Source organism: Prionailurus viverrinus, chromosome A1 (assembly GCF_022837055.1).
Source record: "Prionailurus viverrinus isolate Anna chromosome A1, UM_Priviv_1.0, whole genome shotgun sequence".
NCBI classification, from domain to species: domain Eukaryota; kingdom Metazoa; phylum Chordata; class Mammalia; order Carnivora; family Felidae; genus Prionailurus; species Prionailurus viverrinus.
Window position 1 is genome coordinate 71,250,865 of NC_062561.1, and position 25,636 is coordinate 71,276,500.

General features: G+C 36.3%; 1 protein-coding gene across 1 annotated transcript in view; it reads left to right on the forward strand.

Moving 5' to 3' along the window:
- TM9SF2 (transmembrane 9 superfamily member 2) overlaps nt 1–24,324 on the forward strand; it is a 65,333-nt gene extending 41,009 nt beyond the window's left edge. The window contains exons 10-17 of the mRNA XM_047858612.1: nt 1,998–2,130; nt 5,257–5,376; nt 8,934–8,991; nt 12,993–13,152; nt 15,313–15,464; nt 16,553–16,664; nt 20,507–20,678; nt 23,634–24,324. Coding sequence (XP_047714568.1) covers nt 1,998–2,130; nt 5,257–5,376; nt 8,934–8,991; nt 12,993–13,152; nt 15,313–15,464; nt 16,553–16,664; nt 20,507–20,678; nt 23,634–23,701 — 975 coding nt within the window. The 3' untranslated portion in view covers nt 23,702–24,324. The remainder of the gene's footprint in view (nt 1–1,997; nt 2,131–5,256; nt 5,377–8,933; nt 8,992–12,992; nt 13,153–15,312; nt 15,465–16,552; nt 16,665–20,506; nt 20,679–23,633) is intronic.
- The last annotated feature ends 1,312 nt before the right edge of the window (nt 24,325–25,636 follow it).

Here is a 25,636-nt window from a genome sequence, read left to right on the forward strand (position 1 = left end):
AGAGGTCTTCTCTAGAAATTTAGTCACTCTAGCACTCAGAGCTACACTGCTCACAGCTCCATTTCTGTCCCCTCTATTCATGTATGTCCTGTCACCTCTCTCAGTCTTCATTCCCAGCATGCCCCCAGTTTGTGAAACAGCAAAGCTGAGTGGAATAACTCCCAGGCAATTTTTATTTGTGTGTTTAATTTTTCAAAAGTAATTTTAACTGAATTTTATCATTTCAACCTTTTGGTATATTCAAAGTAATTTAGTGTCCCAACCTCATTTATTCTCAAAATGTATTTTTTTTAATTTTCATTTTTTTTATTTTTTTAGAGAGAGAGTGTGTGCAAGCAGGGGAGAGGGGCAGAGGGAGAGAGAAAGAATCTTAAGCGGTCTCCACACTCAGTTTGGAGCCTGATGAGAGGCTTGATCCCATGACCCTGAGATCATGACCTGAGTTGAAATTTGAGAGTCGGATGCTCTACCGACCAAGCCACCCAAGTGCCCCTCAAAATATTTTAAATTGGGGGCACCTCGTGGCTCAGTTAGTTAAGCATCCAGTTCTTAGTTTCGGCTCAGGTCATGATCTCGTGGTTCATGGGTTCAAGCCCCACATTGGGCTCTTTGATGACAACGCAGAGCCTACTTGGGGTTCTCTCTCCCTCTTTCTCTGCCTTCCCTCACTCATGTGCTCACTCTCTCTCTCTGTCTCTCCCTCAAAATAAGTATATACTTGGAAAAAAAAGAATTTTAAGTTGTATAATGTTTTACATTTTATACTTTTTCATTTTATAGCAATTATTTCCACAGGACTCATAGTGACTTGTAATGAATACAAAAAACTCAGATTTTATGTTTTCTTTTCCTGATTTCTTGGCTTTTTCTTCTCAACTTTTCTGTCCTATTCTAATTAGAAAAAGAACATGCTAATATTTATTGTCTTTTTAGCATTTCCACCCTAAAGTCTCTTTTTCATTATTTTTATTGATTATTAAATATTAAAATAATTTCAGAATACTCTCTCATAATTAGCAATTTCAAATGATTGCTCAGCTAATGGTATTTTTTTTCTTAATTTGTACAGAGGTGCCATGGGATACAGGCCAGGGCGACCCTGCTTCCACTTTTTCCTCTTCCATTCCTTTTTCCTCCCTTATTGTAGCGGTCAGAGCAGATCTGTTCAGATATAACTCAGATTGTTTCACTCCTGTTCACAGCCCTCCAGTAGCTTCCCATTTCACTCAGCATGAAAGCCAGAGTCTTTACAGGGGCTAGTGTTGGTTCTGTTGAAATATTTTAGAAGTAGAGCTGAGGATTTGTTGAAGAACTGTATTCAAGGTGTTAAAAGAAGGAATCAAGGGGGATTCCAGGGTTTTGGGGACTGAACAGCTGGCAAGATGGAGCTTCTACAGGGTTGGGGGTGGCCTGCAGAAAGAGCAAATATAGATGGGGAGAGAAAATCCATTCAGTTGTGGTTAATTCTGTTCAGGATGCTTGTTAAATAACCAAGTGGAACTGTTTTTAGGCAATTGTATATGTATATCTGAGATCAGGGGAGCAGTTAGGGCTGGTGACGCAAACTTCTTCATATGCTCATATTTAAGCCTACTGTACCTGGCAAAGTAGCCATGAAGTCTAATACCATTTGCTCATTTTGGAGATTAATAGACGTAGATGGGAAAGGGTAGAGTGTGAGTAAAAATTAAGTCATCAATTTGGATCATAAAGTTTGACTAGAACTAGGTAAGTATCACATTATCTTTGTATTTTTTAAAAAGTTTTTCAATGACTGTATTTATGGAACTTAACATACAACATTCCTTTAAAAACAATTCAAGAAAACTATATAAAGCTCTGTGAGTCAAACTTTATAACATAAAGCTTAGGAATAGAAATCAATATTAACATTTGTAAGTTTAAAAAAATTTTGTATCAGCATATTCACCAGTGAACAAACTGTATAGCTGTTTTGGTGACCACATATCAATTAAACAAGTTCATTCCCTTTTTAGGAGGATGCCCAGGAAGAATTTGGCTGGAAACTGGTTCATGGTGATATATTCCGTCCTCCAAGAAAAGGGATGCTGCTGTCAGTCTTCCTGGGATCAGGGACACAGATTTTAATTATGACTTTCGTGACTCTATGTAAGTATTAAGTGACAATTAAAAAATAGAAAATACTTTCTCTAAATAATTTAGAAAAACAGTTTTCATAAGTGAAGTAGCTAGACTAGATTGTATCTAAGAGTACTTTTGGCTTTTACATGTGTGTGCTCTGGCTATACGTTTCTTGGGGCAGTGTTAGCTGTGCTGGAAAACTGTGACTTCATATCTCCTTTACAGCTGCACAGAGACCAAGCCTTTGTCAAGGAGTTGGAGCTGGAGATGATTAGGTACCTGAAGACCATCTGGGTCTGAGTCTGGGTGGCTTGGAACCAGGGTCATGTAGGATGACTGTCCCATGCCACCAGGAGCAGTAGGATCAGGATTCCAGGATGTTTTTGGCTTCTACTGAGAGAGACCAAAAGAAAAAGAGGAACTTTCTTTCTGTAGCTTTGTTCCAGAGAGATCTTCCCACACAAAAAAATAGCTCCTCCTTGTGCCACCTGAAAATCTTCAGAAGTGTTATTACTTAAATGTTTGTCAATTAGGACAACTTTTTTTTTTTTTTTTTAAGTGTTTGTTTATTTTTGAGAGGGAGGGAGGGAAGGAGAGGGTCCAAAGCAGGCTCTGCACTGAGAGTGCAGAGCCCAGGGTGGGGCTCAAACCCATGAACTGTGAGATCATGACCTGAGCCAAAGTCAGATGCTTTGGATGAGTCACCCAGGCACCCCTAGAACAACCTTTAAAAAAAAAAAAAAATAGCTCCTCCTCCCCCCCCTCCCCCTTAGAGTTGTTGGTTAGCCTGGGAATACAGTATTTTTTCAGTTTTTCCTAATTGTGAGAGAAAAAAAATGTTCATGGAATTTTCTAAATTTTGCTTTTATTTCCCTTATGTTTCCTTTATTGGTCCTTCTGATGAACAGTAACAAATGAATTTTTACTATAAGTACATAAGTAAATGAAATAAATGAATTATTACTGGAAGAATTCAGAAACCACTGACCTTTTAATAATTTTTTTTAATAAAATTTATTGTCAAATTGGCTAACATACAGTATGTACAGTGTGCTCTTGGTTTTGGGGGTAGATTTCTGTGATTCATTGCTTACATACAACATACATACATACATACAACAGTGAGAGTACATGAGTGAGGGAGGGGCAGAGGAAGAGGGAGGGGGAGAGAGAATCTTAGCAGGCTCTATGCCCAGCAAGGAGCCCAACATGGAGCTCCATCTCGTGACTGAGATCATGATCTTAGCTGAACTTAAGAGTAGGACATTAAACCGACTGAGTCACCCAAGTGATCCTAGTAATTTTTTTTTTTAATGTTTATTTATTTTTGAGAAACAGTGTGAGTAGGGAAGGGCAGAGAGAGAATGGGAGACACGGAATCCAAAGCAGGCGCCAGGCTCTGAGCTGTCAGCACAGGGCCCGATGCGGGGCTTGAACCCACGAACTGTGAGATTATGACCTGATCTGAAGTCGGAAGCTCAACCGACTGAGCCACCCAGGCACCCTGCTCCTAATAATTTTTTAATGAACATTTGTTCTTATGTTTGATTGCATATTAAATATATAATGCTAAAATCATTTTATGTTAATAAAATTGTTCCAAATTTTTATGATGGAATAACTATATAAATACTTTACAAAGAGAATTCACACTTCGAAATATCTGGCACCTGAATAAGTTTGAGAACCATTGATGTATACCTTTAGGTATACATCACTTTGAAGCCTAACCTGAAGATTAACTAGAACTAGTATCTGTATCTATTTAGATAAGGAGATACAACTATGATGGGGAGGGCTAAAATTCTTAAGTATATTATACTGAAGAGGGTAGGTTGGGAGAAGGCATCATGACAGGTTTGGACACAACCAGAGGATAGCATGAAAGCTAGTTGGGGATCACTAGATCCCCAGAGAGCCAGGGTAGAGCTGGAGGAGCAGAATGGATGCCTTAGGATAAAATGTTGCTTGAAAATTTTATTGGGAGTTGCCTTCAGTCATCACCTGATCTTTGTTGGAGTCTGCTAGAAAATGAACTTGTAAGGAAGGAAAGTTTCAGAGTGCCTGGGGATCATTTTCCTTAAATGCTCAAATATGAACTCTCTCCTCCAGAACAGTCCATTTCTTAGTCTTGTGGGGATTGGGGGGGGGGGGGGGGATGCATTTTGGTTGAAAATCTGATCGGTTTCCTGCTGATCATGAGTTTCTAGTCTTGCCCCTTGGTTGGTGTTGATGAGAACGTGTGAGTGGACATGTGCCTCATTATGTATACCTCAGAGAAATACATGCTCCTGGGGTTAGAAAACCGCTTGAATTTCTTTCTGAGAAAAGTCATAACGTCTGAATTCCAGCTTAAAGCCAGGAATGTCTACAAATACAAGGTAGTATTTTTATTCTTATTAGGTAGGTTATATAAGGAAGAAAAATAAAACTAACCCATTAAATAAGGGGAGAAACCAGAATTTCCCTGAGTCAATGACCAAGTCCTTCAGTAACTTGTGTTCAGAAAGCTAATAGTATTATGAAATGTTTTTTGTTTTATTCATTGATCAGATTCTATCTTGTCTCTTGTGTTTGAAGGTTATAGTTCTCACTCCAGAGGACCCAGTATTGTTTTTAAAGTGGGAATATTTCATGGTGGGAATGTCTATATTCATATTAATTTTAATGTTTATTTTTTATTTTTATTTTTTTGAGAGAGAACATGAGTGGGGGAGGAGCAGAGAGAGGGAGACACAGAATCCAAAGCAGGCTCCAGGCTCTGAGCTGAACTTGGGGTCTGAATGCACAAACTGCAAGATCATGACCTGAGTCAAAGTTGGATGCCTAACCAACTGAGCCACCCAATTTTAAAATCTCAGAAGAGCTGAAGAGCGGAAAGCACTCGTGAGCATCCAGTCAGCCTTCCCTGATGGCAGGAAAGGTGGGGTCTTGTGGACCCTACAAGAAGCATCCAAAGTAGAGATTGCTTTATTTATGATCCTATTGGTGAAGTACCTAAAAATAGTGCTAAGATTTAGCGTGGCCATAGGTAAGATAGTGTATTCATGAAATTGTATTTGGTTTCTTGTTTAAAAAATGAAAGTGGTCTTCAGTCACTTCACAACAAAGGAAACTAATAAAATTTATAACTTAAAACTACTTGTTTTTTAGTTTTCGCTTGCCTGGGATTTTTGTCACCTGCCAACAGAGGAGCATTGATGACTTGTGCTGTGGTCCTGTGGGTGCTGCTGGGCACTCCTGCAGGCTATGTTGCTGCCAGATTTTATAAGTGTAAGTAAAAGTCACCCTGACTGTCAGGCTAGGAACCTACTCTGCTACATCACTGCATCTGTTCTTGAAACAATATGTTTTATAGGTGTGTATCTTTATTTAAAAGAAACTTGTAAAACGGATGGCCATCTCTAGATTTATTTGTTAAAAACTGTTGGAACAGTGAGGTAAGCAAATTTAGGTGTTGCTTATCCACAATCCCCCTTGTCCTTTTTCTTTTACATTTTGACAAAAGAGATTTGACTGAACAACTTAGATTTGCTACATTCATAGAAACATATATAGACTAATAAAGGAAGAAAGTATACTTATGAGTATCACTGATTTATTAACTAAAACAAGTAATACATATAGTAACACTTTTCTTACATAAAGAGGTTGTGCTTATAATTGCATCAATTTAATATTTGGAAAAATAGACTGTACTTAAACTAAGATTGCACTATTTTAAAGAGCCCTGAAGTAATGTAATTTGCTTTTATAATGTAATTAGTGGTAATCTATTGTATCCTTGCTTTCTAAAAGAAAAATAAAGTTGAGTGAAAAAAAAGCATCAGGGCCACAGAGTAAGGATGGGATATGACTAGATGACTAGAAAAAGCAGCTTTGCTAGGGGCAGTGAATGCCAGTGTTTGCTGTGGAATTCTGAAGTCTATCGAGATAGTCTCATAGCTAATCTGTAATTAAAATTTTTTTTTCAACGTTTATTTATTTTTGGGACAGAGAGAGACAGAGCATGAACGGGGGAGGGGCAGAGAGAGAGGGAGACACAGAATCGGAAACAGGCTCCAGGCTCTGAGCCATCAGCCCAGAGCCCGACGCGGGGCTCGAACTCCCGGACCGCGAGATCGTGACCTGGCTGAAGTCGGACGCTTAACCGACTGCGCCACCCAGGCGCCCCGCTAATCTGTAATTTAAAGTGACAGGGAGGAGGTAAAAAAATCCTATCCTCTGAAAAAGACACTGATGAAAGAAATTGAAGATAATAGAAAGACATGTTAATGGATTAGAAGAAGTAATATTGATAAAATATTCATACTACTGAAAGCAATCTACTGGTTCTGTGCATTCCTTATCAAAATACTAAGAGTATTTTTCACAGAACTAGAAAAAATAACCCTAAAATTTGTATGGAATCATAAAAGACCCTGAATATCCTAAGAAATCTGGAGAAAGAACAAAACTGGAGGTATCATGATCCAAGATTTCAAGGTACATGACAAAACGGTAGTATGGTACAGTACAGTATGGTGCTGGCACAAAAACAGACACACGGATCAGTGGAACAGAACAGAAAGCCCAGAAATAAACTCACACTTAATATGGTCAATTAATCTGCGACAATGAGGCAAGAATATATAATGGGAAAAAAAGACAGTCTCTTTAAAAAATGGTGCTGGGCAGCACATGGAAACTGGACAGCTACATGCAAAAGAATGAAACTGGACTACTTTCTTGCACCATACACAAAAGTAAGCCTAAAAAGGATTAAAGGCCTAGATGTGAGACCTAAAACCACAAAACTCTTAGAAGAGAGAACACAGGCAAGTAATCTCTTTGACATTAGCCTTAGTGGCATATTTATGTTGTTTCCCCTGCCATTCCTCAGGCAGGGGAAACAAAAGCAAAAATAGAACTATTGGAACTATACCAAAATAAATATTATTGTCCATTTGCACAGTAAAACACAAATATCTTCTATGATTTTGCTTATGTAGAGTCTAAAAAAACAGAACAAACAAAAAAATGGACCCTTAAATGCAGAGAACAAACCGGTGATTGCCAGAGGGGAGGTTGTTGGGGAGATGGGTGAAATAGATGAAAAAGGATTAAGATGTACAGACTTTCAGTTGTAAAATAAATAATTCACGGAGGTGAGAAATACAATATAGGAAATGTGGCCAATAGTACTGTTGTGACAGATGGTGACTACACTCTATCATGGTGAACATCGAGTAATATATAGAATTGGGGAATCAGTTTGTTGTACACCTGAAACTAATATAACATTGTGTCAGTTATATACGTCAGTAATAAATTAGGGGGAAAAAAAGGGCCCACCAAAAGCAAAAACAAACAAACAAAATGGAAGATGGGACAGAACTAGGGTTGATGTGAAGAAGGTTTGAGGTAAAACACAGGTTACATAGGCAGCCCTAAAAGTGACGTTGGCTAGACTCAACTCCAAGTAGAAATATTTGTTAGAGTTTGCCAGGTACAGTGCTCTCTGAAAATGAGACGTGCTATATGTATGTGTGTCTGTGTTTTACTTTTTGTGTATTTTGTCCCAAGTTTTTTTTTTTTCTTTTTCATCCTTTCCTAAAGGACAGAAGGTTGTGGGTGTCACGTGTAGTTTAACACACATGAGCTGAGCCACAGTTGGACCCCTACCTCCCATGCAGCAGTCCCTCTTTCTCAACCATGCTGGCCTTCTTCCTGTATCTTCACACCTGCCCCAGGAACTCCCCGTGTCCTGTTCCCTGTGTGAGAAGCTCTAGCTCATGCTCCCTCCCAGCCCAGACACAGTCCCTCTTTAACTCCTGCTCCATCCTTCAGATCCCCCAGCTGCCCATTAATCAGGCAGAACATTCAAGAGGTGCTGTCATGTGGCCCCAGTCACAAAATACTTCATTTTATAGAATCATTTCTAATGTTTCAAAAATATTATTTGAATTTTGATTGGAATTGTATTAAACCCTGAATTAATAATTTCATAATAGTCTCTTAATCAGTAATGCTGCAAATTCAAATCACATGTATATAATTTGTCATTTTGTTTTAAGGCAAGTGGTACTTATAAACTATTACAACTTTTTAAAGAAATCAGAGCTGTTCTCACACCTCAGCCAGTTTCATCTTCAGCTTTTAAGCTGGAAGCAGAAAACCATTTTTTACTCTGTGTACTTGAAAAAAAAAAAGTTAAGTGGGGAAAAGAAATTAGAGAGGGACAAAGCATATTAAAAAGTTCATGAGCAAATTTGTTCTGTTAAGTGGCCATAACTGTCCTACTCTTCTCAGTCACCTGATCTGACATACCCAAGCCCCACCCCCACCTCTAGCCCCTCCCAGTAACTGCAGTGGTACATGAGCCCTGAAGATTTAGACCTGCTGTGGAAACTTAAATGTGTTGCACTTGAGGCTTGCAGGTTCCTAGTTGTATAACAGATTTTGAAACTGGCCACAAGATAAAGGAGAATCCTCAGTATGCCCTTTCTCTACCCAGTTCCATGGATTACAACTGGCCTAGAACCTAAGGGTTTGTTTTATTTTGAAGTAGAAAAAAAAAGATTGGAAAAGAAGTGGTCTGGATGACCTTCCTCTGATATTAGATTTATGCTGAAGCAAAAAATCTTGAGAGCAGGGCTTATCCAGCAAAGTTTGTGATGTGCATCTCTGGTCTGCATCACCTAGGGAATACCACATCATTTGCTAGTGTGATTTTCTAGGAGTGGTACCCAATGCTGTCTGAAAATTTGTTTAATGCCAGACAAATATGGTCATTTGGTTTGCTTTGAAGAAAAGTCTGTATGGCATACCACTTTTGTTTTCTTCCACAGCCTTTGGTGGTGAGAAGTGGAAAACAAATGTTTTACTGACATCATTTCTTTGTCCTGGGTAAGTGAACGTTTCAATAGTAATTGTCTTACATAGTCATATTTTAGTTCCCAAATTTTCAACCTCTTAGGTCTTTAATCTTCTCTGTCTCTAAACTGTGTACACTAGAAAATGAATTTAATTTTTTAAAAAGGGATAAAAAAATGAATATTTAATAAACGTTTGCGGAATGACTTCCACCTGCTGTGTCTGGAAAAAGTATCTTTGGACATAAGAAATTTGTAGATTCCTTTTCTTAAAAGTCTGTTTCTTAGTCTGTGTGAGTTGGTCTGGCATGTTGTTATATAAGGCTACATTGAAAGCTTTTGACCTAATCACAAGAAGGTGTTTTTGCTTGCAGATTATTCAGGCAAGCAAACATTTTCAGATTTCTATCAAAAGTATTGCCACTCTTAAGTAATCTAAGTTTCCACTGATAGATGAATGGGGTAAAGAAGATGTGGTAACACACACACATATACACACAATGGAATATTACTCAGCTATAAAAAAAAAAAAAAAGAATGAGTTCTTGCCATTTGTGACATCATGGTCGACCTAATGCTAGGTGAAATAAGTCTGAGAAAGACAAGTACCATGTGATTTCACTCATTTGTGGAATCTAACAACAAATGAACAAACAAAACAGAAGTAGACTCATAAATATAAAGAAAAAATTGGTGGATGCCAGAGGGGATAGTTGGGGAAAGGGATGGGCAGAATAGGCCAAGAGGATTAAGAGTTACAAACTTCAGTTTAAAATAAATAAGTGATAGAGGTGAAAAATAGAGCATAAGGAATATATTGTACTAACAGTATATGGTAACAAAAGGTGACTTTACTTATCATGGTGAGCACTGAGTAATGTACAGACATTGTCAAATCACTACATTGTACACCTGAAACTAATATAACATTGTCAACTATAATTGAAAGATAAAAAAAATTTTTTAAAGTAGTGCCACTTTATTTAGAGTTTATTCCATTAAATAGAGTAATATATAGCAAAAATTTTTTTAAATGACAATCACGTTTAAAAAAATAATAATTGTGACTCTTTGGAAGATAGCTTTTGATATCAAGTATCTGATCGGTGTCTGGTCCTAGAAATAGAACCCACTTTTTTCCCAACTCCCAGATTTCTGGTGGACAAGAACCAGCCTCTGAGCAGTTAGCAGCAATAGTGAAATCCAAAGGTTAAATCTAAAAGCCAGGCCATTCCATTTGCAGGCCAGAAACTAAAGAGTAACAATAGTTGCATTGTTTATACATGTTTGGGATAAATATTCCCTCAGATAATTACCTCCATTGAAGAATGACGTGATTCTCAGCCATTCATGATATATTCAGATTTATTTATTTATTTACTTACTTACTTACTTATTTATTATTTTAGAGAGAGAGGGTGAGCAGGGGAGAGGGGCAGAGGGAGGGAGTAAGAATCTTTTTTTTTTTTAATGTTTATATTTGAGAGAGAGAGAGAACACAAGTGGGAGAGGAGCAAAGAGAGAGGGAGACGCAGAATCTGAAGCAGGCTCCAGGCTCTGAGCTGTCAGCACAGAGCCCGATGTGGGGCTGGAAGTCTGAAACTGGGAGATTATGACCTGAGCCGAAGTCAGACGCTTAACCAACTGAGCCACCCAGGCGCCCTGATGTATTCAGATTTTTATGCTTTTTCTCCAGCCAAATCCTTTGTCTTCTTTCCCATCAACTAAAGAAGTACTCCTTCTTCCCAAGACAAGTCAGCAGTCTGTGATTTCCTTCAGAAACTTGCCTTTCAGACATTCCTCCTAATCTCTGGCATCTTCTATTTCTCAGTGTTCTGTTCGTGTTTCATCGTCTTTCCTACAAATATACTAGGTTCCCAAATCCTAAAATGAGCTTCTCCGTAAGCATCTTCCCCTCTACTATCTTCTTTCTTTTACATTCCTAACAAACTGCCTTGAAAAAATATTCCACACTCCTTTATTCTCATTTTCTTCTCAGCATGCATTCACAACATAAACCCACGTACTCTTTCTTCCCCTATGACTTTAGTGAAAACTTCTCTCAAATACCAATGATATTCGCATTTCTAAATCTAGAAATCATTTTCTCTGTCTTCACTCTATCTCTCTACATTGTCTAACATTGGGATACTTTCTCCTTGAAATGCCTTTCATTTTTTGGCTTCATAGAAATTATCCTAAGCCAGTTTTATATCTCTGATCAGCCCTTCTTTGATTTATCTTCATGCTACCCTTAAAAGTGGGTGTTCATTAAAAAAAAAACAACAACAAAAAAACCCTGTTAGGTTTTCACCAGAAGGATAGTGAGGTAATGAATGAGGGAAAAGCCAGGGTTGGGGGAGGAAAAGCACATAAGAGTGTACCAGGAACCCAAGGGGGCAGGGAGAATTGGTGTTTGCCTAGGAAAAGAAGTACCATTTAATGACATGAAATTAATTCATGTAATTTTATGTAAATACCTACATATAATTATTACAGTAGACACAACAAAATGGTATTTGATAGTATTAAACATCGTTTCCAAATATAAAAATTATTCAGTGGAGGGGCATGTGGGTGGCTCAGTCAGTTAAGCATCCAACTCTTGGTTTAGGCTCAAGTCATGATCTCACCTTTCATGAGATTGAGCTCCAAGTTGGGCTCTTTGCTGACAGTGCGATTGCTGCTTGGGATTCTTTCTCTCCCTCTCTTTGCTCCTCCCCCACTGGTACACACTCATGCTCCACTCTCTTAAAATAAATAAATTAAAAAAAAAAAAAGGATTGAATGGAGAGAAATGCTTCTTTATATTAATAAAAATCTCATATTTATTTGTGATATAATTTGTATACAGAGAACAAGTTTCAGCTATAAAACAACAACAGAAAGGAGTATTAGCAACAGAAAACCTTCACAGTACGAGATACAAATTCACCGTGTTACTTGATCAGAGTATTGACTGCATGAGGGGTTTGGCAATGTGCTGCAGCTACTAGCACAGAAAACATAGAAATAGACCATATATTCATGGAAGCAGCTAGATGTGGCATCACCAATCAGAGGAAGTGTTAGATGATGCTCATACTTGATTGTGTATATGAAGGAAGAAAAATTCTGTTCTTACCAGTCACACACACAATCAATTCCAAGGGGATTGTGATCTAAATGTAATGGGCTTAACAGTTGGAAGAAAATATGGAAGAGTGTCTTCATGGAAGTGCCTGGCTAGCTCAGTTGGTGGAGCGTGTGACTCTTGATCTCGGGGTTGTGAGTTCAAATCCCACGTTGGGTGTGGAGATTGCATAAAAAAATAAAATCTTTAAAAAAAAACAAAAAAGAGGAGTATGTTCATGATCCCAGGTTAGGAAGGACTTTCTTCTCTTAAATAAGTTACACAAAGGATAAAGGGAAAATTGACAACTGGTCACATTAAAAACTGTGTGGGGGGAATGTAGAAACAATTATCATGTGATTACAGCCATATGTTTTAAAATGTACTCAGAGAAAAAAGACTGAAGGGAAATTAAGTATACATATTCACTTGTTTGGGGTTCATAAAAAGCCGTTAACTCAGAGAACGGGATATTTAACAAGGAATTATTAGTAGCTAGAATATATAAATAACTCACATCTATAACTTTAGAAAAGACGTACACCCCAAATGAAAAGTGAGTAGTAGATGTAACCAGCAAGTCACAGAAATAATAACTATAAAACCAATAGACACAAGATGCTCCACAGCAGTTGTGAACAGGACTTAAATTAAACAATAAATTTGACAATCCAAAGCACGATGAAATACATAAAGAGGTAACTTTCTTAAGCTACTGGTGGGAATTTCAGTCAGGCAAAACCAATCTGAAGAGCAATTGGGTAATTTCTAGAAAGTAATTTTAAATTCATATACCCCATTACTCAGCAACTTCATTTTCTTTGTATGTAACACAGAAATTGTAATATTAATTACATATGATTGGTACTATATCATTTTGCTTCTGACTCAAGTTTTACCCAAAAGCCTATTGTATCTTTCAGGATTGTATTTGCTGACTTCTTTATAATGAATCTGATTCTCTGGGGAGAAGGATCTTCAGCAGCTATTCCTTTTGGAACATTGGTTGCCATATTGGCCCTTTGGTTCTGCATATCTGTGCCTCTAACATTTATTGGTGCATACTTCGGTTTTAAGAAGAACGTAAGTTTATGTGTTAATTTATTCAAATAAATTTCAGCTATGAAAATTAGCATATGCCACCTTAAAAGATAGAACAGTGTCTTTAAAAAAAAATGTCTAAAAGATACACACTTACCCTATGGGATCTGGATTTCATAGAAAATTGATGATCTCTTAGTTTGATTGCAGTCATTCTTAAAAATAGTATTATTTTGGGTGTGGTAGAGAAGTCACAGATATAAACTTAGATTTCAAAGTTTTGTAAGTAAATGGAAACTGTAGATTAATAGACAACGAAATGCTAAGTTAAACTATTGAAAACTTTTTTTAGTGTTTTAAGTTAGTGCATTAAGTGTTTCTACATTACTTAACAAAGTAAACCAAGAATATGGGTTAGGAGGAAAGCTGTAAGAAAAGTGACTATAAAGTGACAGTGGTAATTTTTTTTAACATGTAGCTTTGCAAAAAATTTTCTGTGGTTTTCCTCCTAATATTTCCTGCTAATATTCAAAGCTCAGTCCTTCCCTGCCTCCAGTCTGTCTCCACCTCTGCTGCCTCCTTTTGCCCACAGGCTAAGAGGAAAATGAACATTTTTTCTTTTCTTTTTTTTTTTTTAAATTAGTCCCCCCCCCACCTTTTTTTTTAAGGTTTGTTTATTTTGAGAGAAAGAGAGAGTGTGTGAGTGGGGGAGGGGCAGAGAGAATCCCAGGCAGGTTCTGCACTATCACTGCACTCCCAAAGGGGGACTTGAACCCACAAACAACAATGTGATCACGACCTGAGCCGAAGTCGGATGCTTAACCGACTGAGCCAGCCAGGTGCCCTGAGAATTTATCTAGTGTCCTTCTCACTTCACTGTCCTTGCTTTTCTCTGAGAACATCCAGTCCACAAGGTTAAAAGAGATAATGTATTGCCATACACTTTGTGAAGGGGACCCAGAATGTCCTGGAAGAAACTGTCATTGCTTCATTGTCTCCACTGCACCTACCATGCCAGCCTACTGTAAGATTTTTCAATTCTTTGGCATTTTGCTTAGTTTACAATTCTAAATCTGTATAGCATAAAAATACATATATCGCACAAATAGTGACCTGGCATGATTTAAAAATTTTGATTACATAAATAAGTATTTGACATTCTAAAAATATTCCTGTTAAAAGTACAAACACTGAAGAACGATCTAATGATTTTCTATCTGTATATCTATTTCACAGAAGTATATTCTCAATGAGACTACCAGTTATACATTTTTTATTTAAGAATTTATTTATTTTGAGAAAGAGAGTGCGTATATGCAAGTAGGGAGGGACAGGGAGGACAGGGAGGGGGAGAGAGAGAGAGAGAGAGAGAATGAGAGTGTCAGAGAGTCCCAAGCAGACTCCACACTGTTAGTGCAGAGCCCACCATGGGGCTTGATCCCATGAACTGCGAGATCGTGACCTGAGCCAAAATCAAGTGTCAGACTCTTAACTGACTGAGCCTCCCAGGTGCCCTACCAAGTTTTAAGTTTTGAGGTGTCATCACAAAAACTATAAAAAGTATGCTTTTGAAATTTTTTGCAAGAAAATGAATTTCTGTATCTGTACCCCTGTTTCCCCTTGGCTGTGTTTTTGGTGCTTTAGATTTCATTTATTTTTATACTACCATGTCGTATGTTACAAAAGGGAGAATATTATCAGTATCTTATGGTCATAAAGTTTCATATAGCCATTCATTGTTGCCTTTATGTTCTTAAATCTTAGTAGAATTGAACAATTTTAGTAAAGATGATATTGCCCATCTCCAAATAAAAATCCATCGACAGTAACTTCAGAATCAGCTAATTTCTTACAATAATTATGTCATTAAAAGGGAAAACTTAACATTTCCTTTGTCTTAACTGTTATTTTTAAGTACTATATTACCTCCTTCTATGTATTTCTTACTTTACCTAAAGCCATTAATGGATAACTGCTGGAAACAGTGATGGCTTGTTCCACTAGACAGACTGAACATTATACCTGATAGTATCTGGGGTCATTGCTTCTAAATACAAAATTCAGTTTGATGACTTAAGTAGACTTATATTGCCAATACTATCATCATGGAAGCTGAGAAAAAGCAGGCAGATAATCTAATATAGAGAAAAAATTTTTAAATAGATAAATATTTATGAATCCTTTCTTTTTTTTTTACTAAAGGCCATTGAACATCCAGTTCGAACCAATCAGATTCCACGTCAGATACCTGAGCAATCCTTCTACACAAAGCCGTTGCCTGGTATTATCATGGGAGGGATTTTGCCCTTTGGGTGCATCTTTATACAGCTTTTCTTCATTCTAAATAGTATCTGGTAAGCTAAGGGTGAAGTCGTCTTATCCCCTTTCCCATTACATGTAGCATTAGCTTTCTCTTTTTGTTTATCTGGATGAATGACTATTTGTATCTTATACATGTAAAATCTCCAGTAATCAGAAATCTTAAGAGCCAAAGGTTATTTTATCTTTCCCATATGAGAAAAAGAATAAGTGATAACAGCTGTTACTAATTGAGTGCTTATTAATTCTTACTTTTACTTCTGACTTAATCCTCAGACCTCAGTGGGGTGGGTATTATCCCCATTTTACAGAGACAGAGGTGAAGCTTTGGATATTAAGTAATTTACCTGTGTCACACGGCTACTATGTGACAGAAAATTAACCTGTCTCCCCATACCTGTGCTCTTAAGTAACTGATCTGTACTGCTTCAGAGAGAAGATACTCTGAGCCCTTGATATAGCGGATTTGATTTGATCAAGCATTGGGAGGAGGGTGGAGGTAGATGACGTTCAAAGTTCTTACTAATCCCAAGATTCCTTCATTCTCTTGATTTCTTATTTGCATGGAGAAACTCATGGTGCTAATTCTGAGCCACTTTATTAGGGTATATACACTGCAGTGTATTATCGTAATATGACCACAGTGACATGTTACAGCAAGTACCAAGGTTTGCAGTAACATGGAGTCAGCATTGAATGTGAGCTTTTTAGTGATTGGAACAGATCTTTCCTTCCCGATTGTTACAACATTTTCAAAAGTCAGCTGTTTTTATCACATATGATAAGAAACAATGTATACCAACTGCGACCCTTTTTTAGTTTGGCTCTGCATGTGTATTAATTTTTATCAAATTTGTCTCACTGGTAAACAATTAGACTAAGCATATTTGACTAAATAAGAGTTTCAGGTTCTACTTGAGTGAGAAGGCAAAATCCAATGACATTACCAAACCTTTTCCTCTCCCTGCCCTACCCCTACACCATCCACACCTATGAGGTTGTGTTGTCTTTAGTTGGGAGAAAAAGCAAACATTTTCCAGTTCAGGGAAGGTGAAAAGACTGTGTCATTTACTGTGACAAAGAGAAAAGATTTATAGTTTAATCTTGACATGTTTGATTATAGGTCACATCAGATGTATTACATGTTTGGCTTCCTATTTCTGGTGTTTATCATTTTGGTTATTACATGTTCAGAGGCAACTATACTTCTTTGCTATTTCCACCTATGTGCAGAGGTATGTATTAGCAATGTTCACTTGTATTAATTTGTAGCCGGTATTTATAATTTTGGCATAAGACAACTTTGAATACCATCAATTGAAATAATTTCTGTAAATATGTGTTTATTAAGATAGAAATTGACCTGCATTCCTCAATTAAATGTAGCTCTTTTTAGGGTTGGATTATGATAGTATCTCAGTTCAGTATATTTATTTAGAGCTTAAATTTAAAATGTTAATTTTCTCGGTTTTTCTTTTAAAATTTGTTTATTTTTATCTAAAATCTTTTTTTTCTTAATTTTTTTTTTCAACGTTTATTTATTTTTTGGGACAGAGAGACAGAGCATGAACAGGGGAGGGGCAGAGAGAGAGGGAGACACAGAATTGGAAACAGGCTCCAGGCTCTGAGCCATCCGCCCAGAGCCCGACGCGGGGCTCGAACTCACGGACCGCAAGATCGTGACCTGGCTGAAGTCGGACGCTTAACCGACTATGCCACCCAGGCGCCCCTAAAATCTTTTTTTTAACACTGAAGTTTATTTTGAGAGAGAGAGGGAATCCCAAGTAGGCTCCGCACTGTCACACAGAGCCCCACTCGGGCCTCTATCCCACAAACTGTGAGATCATGACCTGAGTCAAAATCAAGAGTCAGATGCTTAACCAACTGAGCCACCCATGCACCCCTTTGTTTGTTTGTTTGTTTGTTTGCTTGTTTGTTTTGAGAGAGCACGGGAGCATGCGCATGCATGTGAGTGGGGGAGGGGCAGAGAAGGGGAAAGAAAATGCCAAACAGGCACCACACCCATTGTGGAGCCCGATGTGGGGCTCTATCCCTGTGAGATCGTGACCTAAGCTGAAATCCAGAACCGGACACTCTCGACCAGCTGAGCCACACAGGCACCCTTAATATAAAACATTTTTAAGTGGGAGTATTCATTAAAACATTAGAGTGGTTACACTGTAATGAATTATAGTCATGGCAAAATGATGGCACTCTTATGTATATTTGATTTTTGAAGATCTGGGTTGTATTAAATCATTCTTTTGTATTTATTTTCTATATAGGAGATTAAATCTAATTTTGTTAAACTTAGATGCTTTTCTTAAAAGTTGAGGTTAAATTCACATAACTTAAAATTAAACCATTTTAAAGTGAACAATTCAGTGGCATTTACTACGTTCATTTCCAGTGTTGTACAACTACCACCTCTTTCTAGTTCCAAAATATTTTCATCACCCTTAAATAAAACCTCATACCATTAAGCAATTACTTCTCATTCCCTTCTCCCTCCAAAACCCTGGCAATCATCAGTCTGCTTTCTGTCTAAAGATTTACCTATTCTGGACATTTCATGTTAATGGAGTCATATGTGACCTTTTGTGTCTGGCTTCTTTCACGTAGCAGAATGTTTTCAAGATTCAGTACTTTGTTCCTTTTTATAACTGAATAATATTCCATTGTATAGCTATACCCTAATTTGTTTATCCAGTCATTTGCTGATGGAAATTAGATTTGTTTCCACCTTTTGGCTATTGGGAATAGTGCTTCTATGAGCATTCATATACAAATACTTGTTTTGAGTACCAGTTTTCAGTTCTTTTGGGTATATACATTAAAGTGGAATCACTGAGTCATATGGTAATTCTTTAACTTTTTGCAGAGCCACCAAAGTATTTTTCACAGTGGCTGTACCATTTGCATTCTTGCCAGAAATGCACAAGTGTTCTAATTTCTCCATATCCTTACCTACGCTTGCTATTTGCCGTTTTTTAAAAATTATAGCCATCCTTGTAGGTGTGAAGTTGTATCTTATTGTGGTTTTGATCTTCACTTCCCCAGTGACTAATGATGTTGAGCATCTTTTCTTTGGTTGTTGACCATCTGTGTATCTTGTTTGGAGAAATGTCTGTTTAGATTTTTTGCCCATTTATGAACTGGGTTATTTATCTTTTTGTTGAGTTGTAAGAGTTCTGTATATAATTCAGAGTTCTGTATATATTCTGAATACTAAGTACTAAACTTTTATCAGATAAATGATTTGCAAATATTTTCTCTTGTTCTGTAGGTTGTCTTTTTACTTTCTTGATAATGGCCTTTACACAAAAGTTTGTAATTTTGATAGATTCTGATTTATCTATTTTTTTCTTTTGTTGCCATATCTAAGAATTCATTGCTAAATTCAAGGTAATGAAAATTTATCTGTATGTTTTCTTCTGAGTGTATAGTTTTAGCTTACATATTTAGGTCATTGATCCATTGTGAGTTTATTTTTTGGTTATGGTAATTAGTTAGGAATCCACCTTCATTCTTTTACATGTGAATATCCAGTTTTTCCATTTGTTAAAGAGACTAAATCTTTCCTCATTGAATGGTCTTGCAACCTTGTGGAAAATCCATTGGCCATAGATGTATGGATTTATTTCTGGATTCTCAGTCAATTCTATTCCAGTGGTATATACAGTGTCTTTATGCCAGTACCACACTGTTTTGATTACCATAGCTTTGTAATAAATTCTGGAATTGGGAAGGGTCAGTTCTCTAACTTTGTTCTTTTGTGAAGACTGTTTTGGCTATTCAGGACCCTTTGCAATTGCCTATGAACTTGGGATCAGCTTTTCCTTTTTTGTAATAAAGGTTGTTGGAATTTTGATAGGAATTGCATTGAATCTGGAGATCACTTAGAAGAGTATTGCCATCTTATCAGTGTCAAGTCTTCCAGTCCATGGACACAGAATGTCTTTCCATTTATTTGTCTTTAATTTTCTTTTTTTGGCATGTTTTGTATTGTAATTTTCAGTGTATAAGTCTTTCATGTTCTTGGTGAAATTTGTTCCTAGGTATCTTATTCTTTTTGGATGCTGTTGTAAATGGACTTTTTTTTAAATTTCCTTTTCAGATTGTTCATCATTAGTGTATAAAAACACAGCTGATTTTCATTTCTTTCCTGTACCCCTGCAATTTTGCTAAATTTGTTCATTTGCTATAGTAGTTTTTGTGTGTGGACTCCATAAGATTTTCTAATTTATGCTGGCATACTTTTTAAATATATTTAATTTTTCACATATTCTACGGGGTAGGAAAGATGAAGTATTTTCTTTTAAGAGATCTCCTGCTAAGCTATAAACTACTACATGTAAAAGTAAGAAGAGCTCTTTTTTTTTTTTTTAATGTTTTTTTTCAACGTTTATTTATTTTTGGGACAGAGAGAGACAGAGCAGACGGGGGAGGGGCAGAGAGAGAGGGAGACACAGAATCGGAAACAGGCTCCAGGCTCTGAGCCATCAGCCCAGAGCCTGACGCGGGGCTCGAACTCACAGACCGCGAGATCGTGACCTGGCTGAAGTCGGACGCTTAACCGACTGCGCCACCCAGGTGCCCCAGAAGAGCTCTTTTTAAAACTTACCTTGTTTAAATTATGTTACTTGCAACTGAAAATAGATTTCAACCAGGCTTTAATAGGATAATCTTCTTCGTAACATAGAGTTGACCAGAATATAAGATAAATAATATTAATTTTGAACTATGTAAGTAAGATCTTGTGCATTGCTTTTCTTTGGGAAGAGTACATTTTAAAGTACAGTCTAATGCTTCATTATTCATAAACCATTTAAGATTTTTCCATGTGTTTTTAGCCCAGCTTGAAGTAGTTCCACCAAAAGTAGGGAATGCTTCTTAGCATCTTCAGTGAGCAGGGAAATGGGCAAAGTTCAGTAGGAGAAAAAGACGGGAAATGATAGCAAAGCTAGGTTTTGGGGCTGTGTCACGTAGCTGCATTTGCTTTGTAACTTTGTTCTGCTACATGTAATTAGTAATTGGAAAGTAATTCTTGTTCTTTAACTTTTTCTTTTCTACCTAGGATTACCATTGGCAGTGGCGTTCATTCCTTACCAGTGGCTTTACTGCAGTTTATTTCTTAATATATGCAGTACACTACTTCTTTTCAAAACTGCAAATCACAGGAACGGCAAGTACAATTCTGTACTTTGGCTATACCATGATAATGGTTTTGATCTTCTTTCTTTTTACAGGTAAGAATTAAAATGATTAGTTTTAATTAATAGGTTTTTAGGCAAATTATTTATAAATATTTTCCTTGGGTTTCTACTACTCAGCACTCCTACATTTAGTCCTAAGTGCAGCTGAGCATTGTTTGGTCGGCCCTGCTGTGAGGTGGATGTCAATAAACCAAAGAGGAAACAGAACCTAAAGGAAGAAGGCTAAACAATGTCCATTGTTGTGCTATGAGTCCAGGGGTACCTGGGCCCATACCTGTCAAAAGTTTTCCCCTATTAACCTGTTAATGGTACAGTGCTTCTTAAGCTCATTTCAGAGATAGGGTGAAAGCTTTAGCTGTCTAAGTCTAGGGATAAGTAGAAATCGAAGGGGTGAAGTCAAGATGAAATTGAGAATAAATGTTACCAAGAAAAGACAATCATAGAATACCCTTTACTCTAGAAATTTAAACTACAAGTTTATATCTCCACTTTAAAATATATAAGTACCTAATGGGAAATTGTACTGTATTGGTATTTATTTTATATATGTGTGCCTTATCTCTTCACCTGGATAAAAGTTTTCTGAGTCTTAGAGCGCTTAGAGTAGCTGCTTGGTAAACATTTGTGGAATGACCAAACTAAAAAAAGAAAATTGTGGGACCTTTCTTTTTCACAAAAAATGTGCATCTATAATTTTATCTTAGATTGTGTTGCATGCTGTGTGAGGAAATATAGGATCTGAAAAGGAAAAAGGAATTAAAAATAAATTAGAACTGTTCTGCTTTTTAGTCATCTGTTAACATTTGAGAGAATTAGATGGGGTTTTGAAGTTCCCCTGTTGCTGTATCAGCTGTAAGGAGGTTCAGGCTCTTACACTGATTCTGTATTCTAGGTCATTGGTCAGATACAGGGGGGGTTGGTGTATGTGGTGGGTGCTTGTCTTAGTGCTACGTAACACATAGCTAGGTCCACAGCCATAAATCTTAATCAGTGATCCGCAAAACAAAGTGTAGCCTCTGAAACGAGCAATTACTGTTGTGCATATGGATCTGTATGTCTGTAAAAGCATATATAGAAGAATTTACTCCTTGCCTACACACAAAAAGTAGTGATCTTAGTGAATGTCTCTTATTTTTCCAGGCATGTGATATGATAGTTTACCTATTGTGTAGTTTATCACCTCTCTTTATTGTTCTTGATTTTTAGTGACATTTTATTTATTCAGAGTGAAACAAACTTTGTAATCTAAATTTTGGAGCCACCTCAAATTGAATCAACCAGTTAAACCAGTAACTTTGGGTGTATTTCAGTTTATGGGAAAGATTCTCTGCTGGGGAATGGTGAACCCTTTCAGTGTCTTGCGTTTTTCTAAAGTGGGGTACATCTGTATTTACTTAAGTACTCCAAACTGACACCATTTTATTTAAGTAAATCTGTTTTACAAAACAAAATATTCTGTTACATAAGGAAAGATGCCACTTTTAGTATGTATATTTATCCCTATTAAGGACAAAATAAAATACTAAAAGTATTTTGTTAAGAACAAAATAAACTTAACTTACCTAGGGTTGCCAGTATGATGACAAATGTATTTTCTCACCTTAGAATATTTTCTCTTTATTATCTTAAAGCTCTTGGTAAGCATAAGGTTGTTTAAATACTTTTATGTTTTACCATTACTTTTCTAAAATTAACCCCAGCCTCTTTACAAACCTTAATAATTGTCTTTTGAATATCCAAAATGTAGATGTTTATGTCCTCTAAAACATACACAATGGTACATAGTGGGTACATGTATGATGTATGAGAACAACAATGCTGCTACTTCCCATAATAAGGTCCCCTGTATAGTCTCTTGACTTAGAAAATCTCCATTAATACTTTTCACCATTGTGTTAAGTGTAATAAAAAGAAAAAAGGTTGGAACTTTATATATAAACCTGCCACAAGGATATGTGCTTCTCCTTCTGTATTCTTCTGCATGTCCACTTATTGACTATTCTCAGGTGGTAATTCTGGAGAAATTCCAGGTTTTAAAAATATGTCAGGCAGTTCACAAGTTAGCAAATATTCTTTTACAAGACAAGAGTCTCTGAATTTATCTAAGCATGGTAAAGTTTAAAATAACACTATATTTGAAGTCAGAAAAGGTGAGTTTACATTCTGATCCTGCTTACCAGCCATGTGACTATTAGACAGTTACTTAACTAAGTCTCATTTTTGTCACCTGTCTGGTTTTCAATTTTTTTGGAATCTAGACTGATGAAGATACTCGAAAACCAAAGCACATATTTTTTCACGAATCGTCTCATTTACTCTACCTAGGGCAGATAAAATTATCTCTGTTTTGTAAGAAATGGGCTTGGAGATTTCCGTTGACTAGTGCAAGGATAATACACACAGTCACAACAGCTGCTCTGTCCTCTGACACCACACCACCTCTCGTATTCAGTGGGGTGCATCTTTGTTATTATCCTAATTGTATCACCTTTTAAACACTTTAAATTTAAAAAAATTTAATTTTATTATGGTTCTTTGAAAACTGATAATTCTCTGTAAAAATACTTAGAAAATAATCCCTACTTATTATATGAATCTGATACTCTGTTTAAGGTATTCATATCAGACCTTGAATTAATTCTCATAGCAGTTTTCCATTTTGTGATAAGGAAGTATTAAATAGGAAAGGAAAATTGGCATCCTATTCATATTTTAATTTCAGTTTTTTTGCATGTAATAAGAAAAAATGTATCATAGAAAGTTTAGGTAGTAATCTTAAAAGTATAAAAAGTCCCATCAATTTCCGCAAGAAATTTGAGGTAGTGGTGTAAGTTTCAAAGAATTTATGGACCTATGGTATATTCCTGGTAAGTAATAGTTTATAGTTTTGTGGCTTTTTTTAAGGAACCAATAATTTTAAGTCTGTGTTTTGTGTAAATTATGAGATTTCCTTGGGAAAAGAGTTTATTTTGTTTTTTTCTTTTATAGGAACAATTGGCTTCTTTGCATGCTTTTGGTTTGTTACCAAAATATACAGTGTGGTGAAGGTTGACTGAAGAAGCCAGTGTGTCCAGTTAAAACAGAAATAAATTAAATTCTTCATCAACAAAGACCTGTTTTTGTGACTACCTTGAGTTTTATCAGATTTATTGGCCTAGTAATCCTTCAGAAACAACATAATTCTAAATACACCTCTTCCCGTACACCTGTCCCCACAAAATGTGTTTTCAACACTAAAACATTTGTATTGTGATTTGATTAAGTATATATTCAGTTGTTCTCAGTGAAGAGCAAATTTAAATATTATGTGCATTTGTAAATACAATAGCTATAAAGTTTTCAATACTTCTAATGACAGAATAGAGGAGGCCATATTAAACAGTACTGATGAAATGCAGGACAGTTCGTTGTAAATAGGATTTTCTAGGCACGGTAGGTGGAAAGAATTATTTTTCTTTGAAGGAAATGACTTTTTATCATGGTAATTTTGAAGGATGATTCATATGATGTGTTTATTGGGGGATGTGGCTTTTAAAGAAATCTTGTCTTGGTTGTAACTGTTCATATCTTCTTTTCTGTGTTGACTTCATTATTCCCATGGTATTGGCCTTTTAAACTATGTGCCTCTGAGTCTTTCAATTTATAAATTTGTTATCTTAATAAATATTGTAAAAATGTCTGCATTGCATCATTACCTATTGTATATTCAAGGAGAGTCTATAAATAGAAATCTGTTTACCAATGGTATTTTAAAATGGTTTTCACTGTTTTATCAGATTTTACTGATTTTTGTTTATATAACATTTTCTTGGTTGATCTAAATGAAACTCCAGCCTCCTAGGTCTTGTGACAAACCTGGAATTTTCACTATTAGGCAGTAATAGAAATTTTAGTTGTGCATATCTAGCCAGATAAATGATGTAAGTCTAGTAGTTAATATGGGCCCACTACATTGTCATTAAGGATTTTATGTTTTTGACCTGTTTTTCAAAATACAGTATTTTTTTTAAGTCCGTATTTATTTATACATTAACAATGACTAGCAGATCTTCCCCTTTGTGATTACATTGTCTTAATTTGGATTTCACAGTTTTATTTCTTAGAGTTAAGAAATAACTATTTCTCTTTCACATTCATCTGACTAATTAAAAAACATTTATGTGGAAATAGAAGTTTGGGATGATTTCAGAAACTTTAGTCTGCGTATACCTGTAAGAATATTCATCTTGTATGTTAGGGGCTCAGTGCTTGCTGCTTATGAGAACAAATCAGGTACTGTTTACACTAAATTGACACTAAAATTACTAACTATTGTACGTATGATATGGGCTCTTACTCAGTAGTTTTAGGTCGCTATCCCGTTTTAAAACAACTAACCTGTCGGTGTTGAAGCATGAAGGAGCTCTGGTTATTTTTACCTTCTCACATAGAGATTTAAGAGAAGTTCCTTTCAAATTTATTTTCTGCATCTCTTGCAGTATATTTAGTTTTTTATGTATAATACTGTTAAAGTACAGTTGAGATAGACTGATTGACTAAACAAAGAAAAGGTTTATAAAAAACTCTGGATTCAGAACTAGGCTAGTTTTGTTGATCAGAATTAAGCGTCTTCAATCTTACTTTTCCTTCAGTGAACCGATTAGCTTAGTAACTAAAACTTACAAAGCCAACTTACTGCTTTGATAGAATGTTTTCCTATAAAATTTTTATTTGTCTATACTTTGCAGTAAGCACATTTCACATTTAAATAATGAGGCCGTTAGAAAAACAAAAACATCAAAGGAAAAGATTTAGCAGGGAGTAATGATGAAAAAGCCAGTAAAGAGGAAAGGCCAGTGGTGAGAAGGGCCTGTGAGGACACAGCCTTTTCTCTGTGGCTTTATCAGGACTTCCTGAGGAGGAGTCACTGCCGTGGTTCTAGCTGTATGTAGAAAAATATGTAGAAATCTGTATGTAGAAAGTAATGCTGCCACCGTGCCGCGAACACAGAG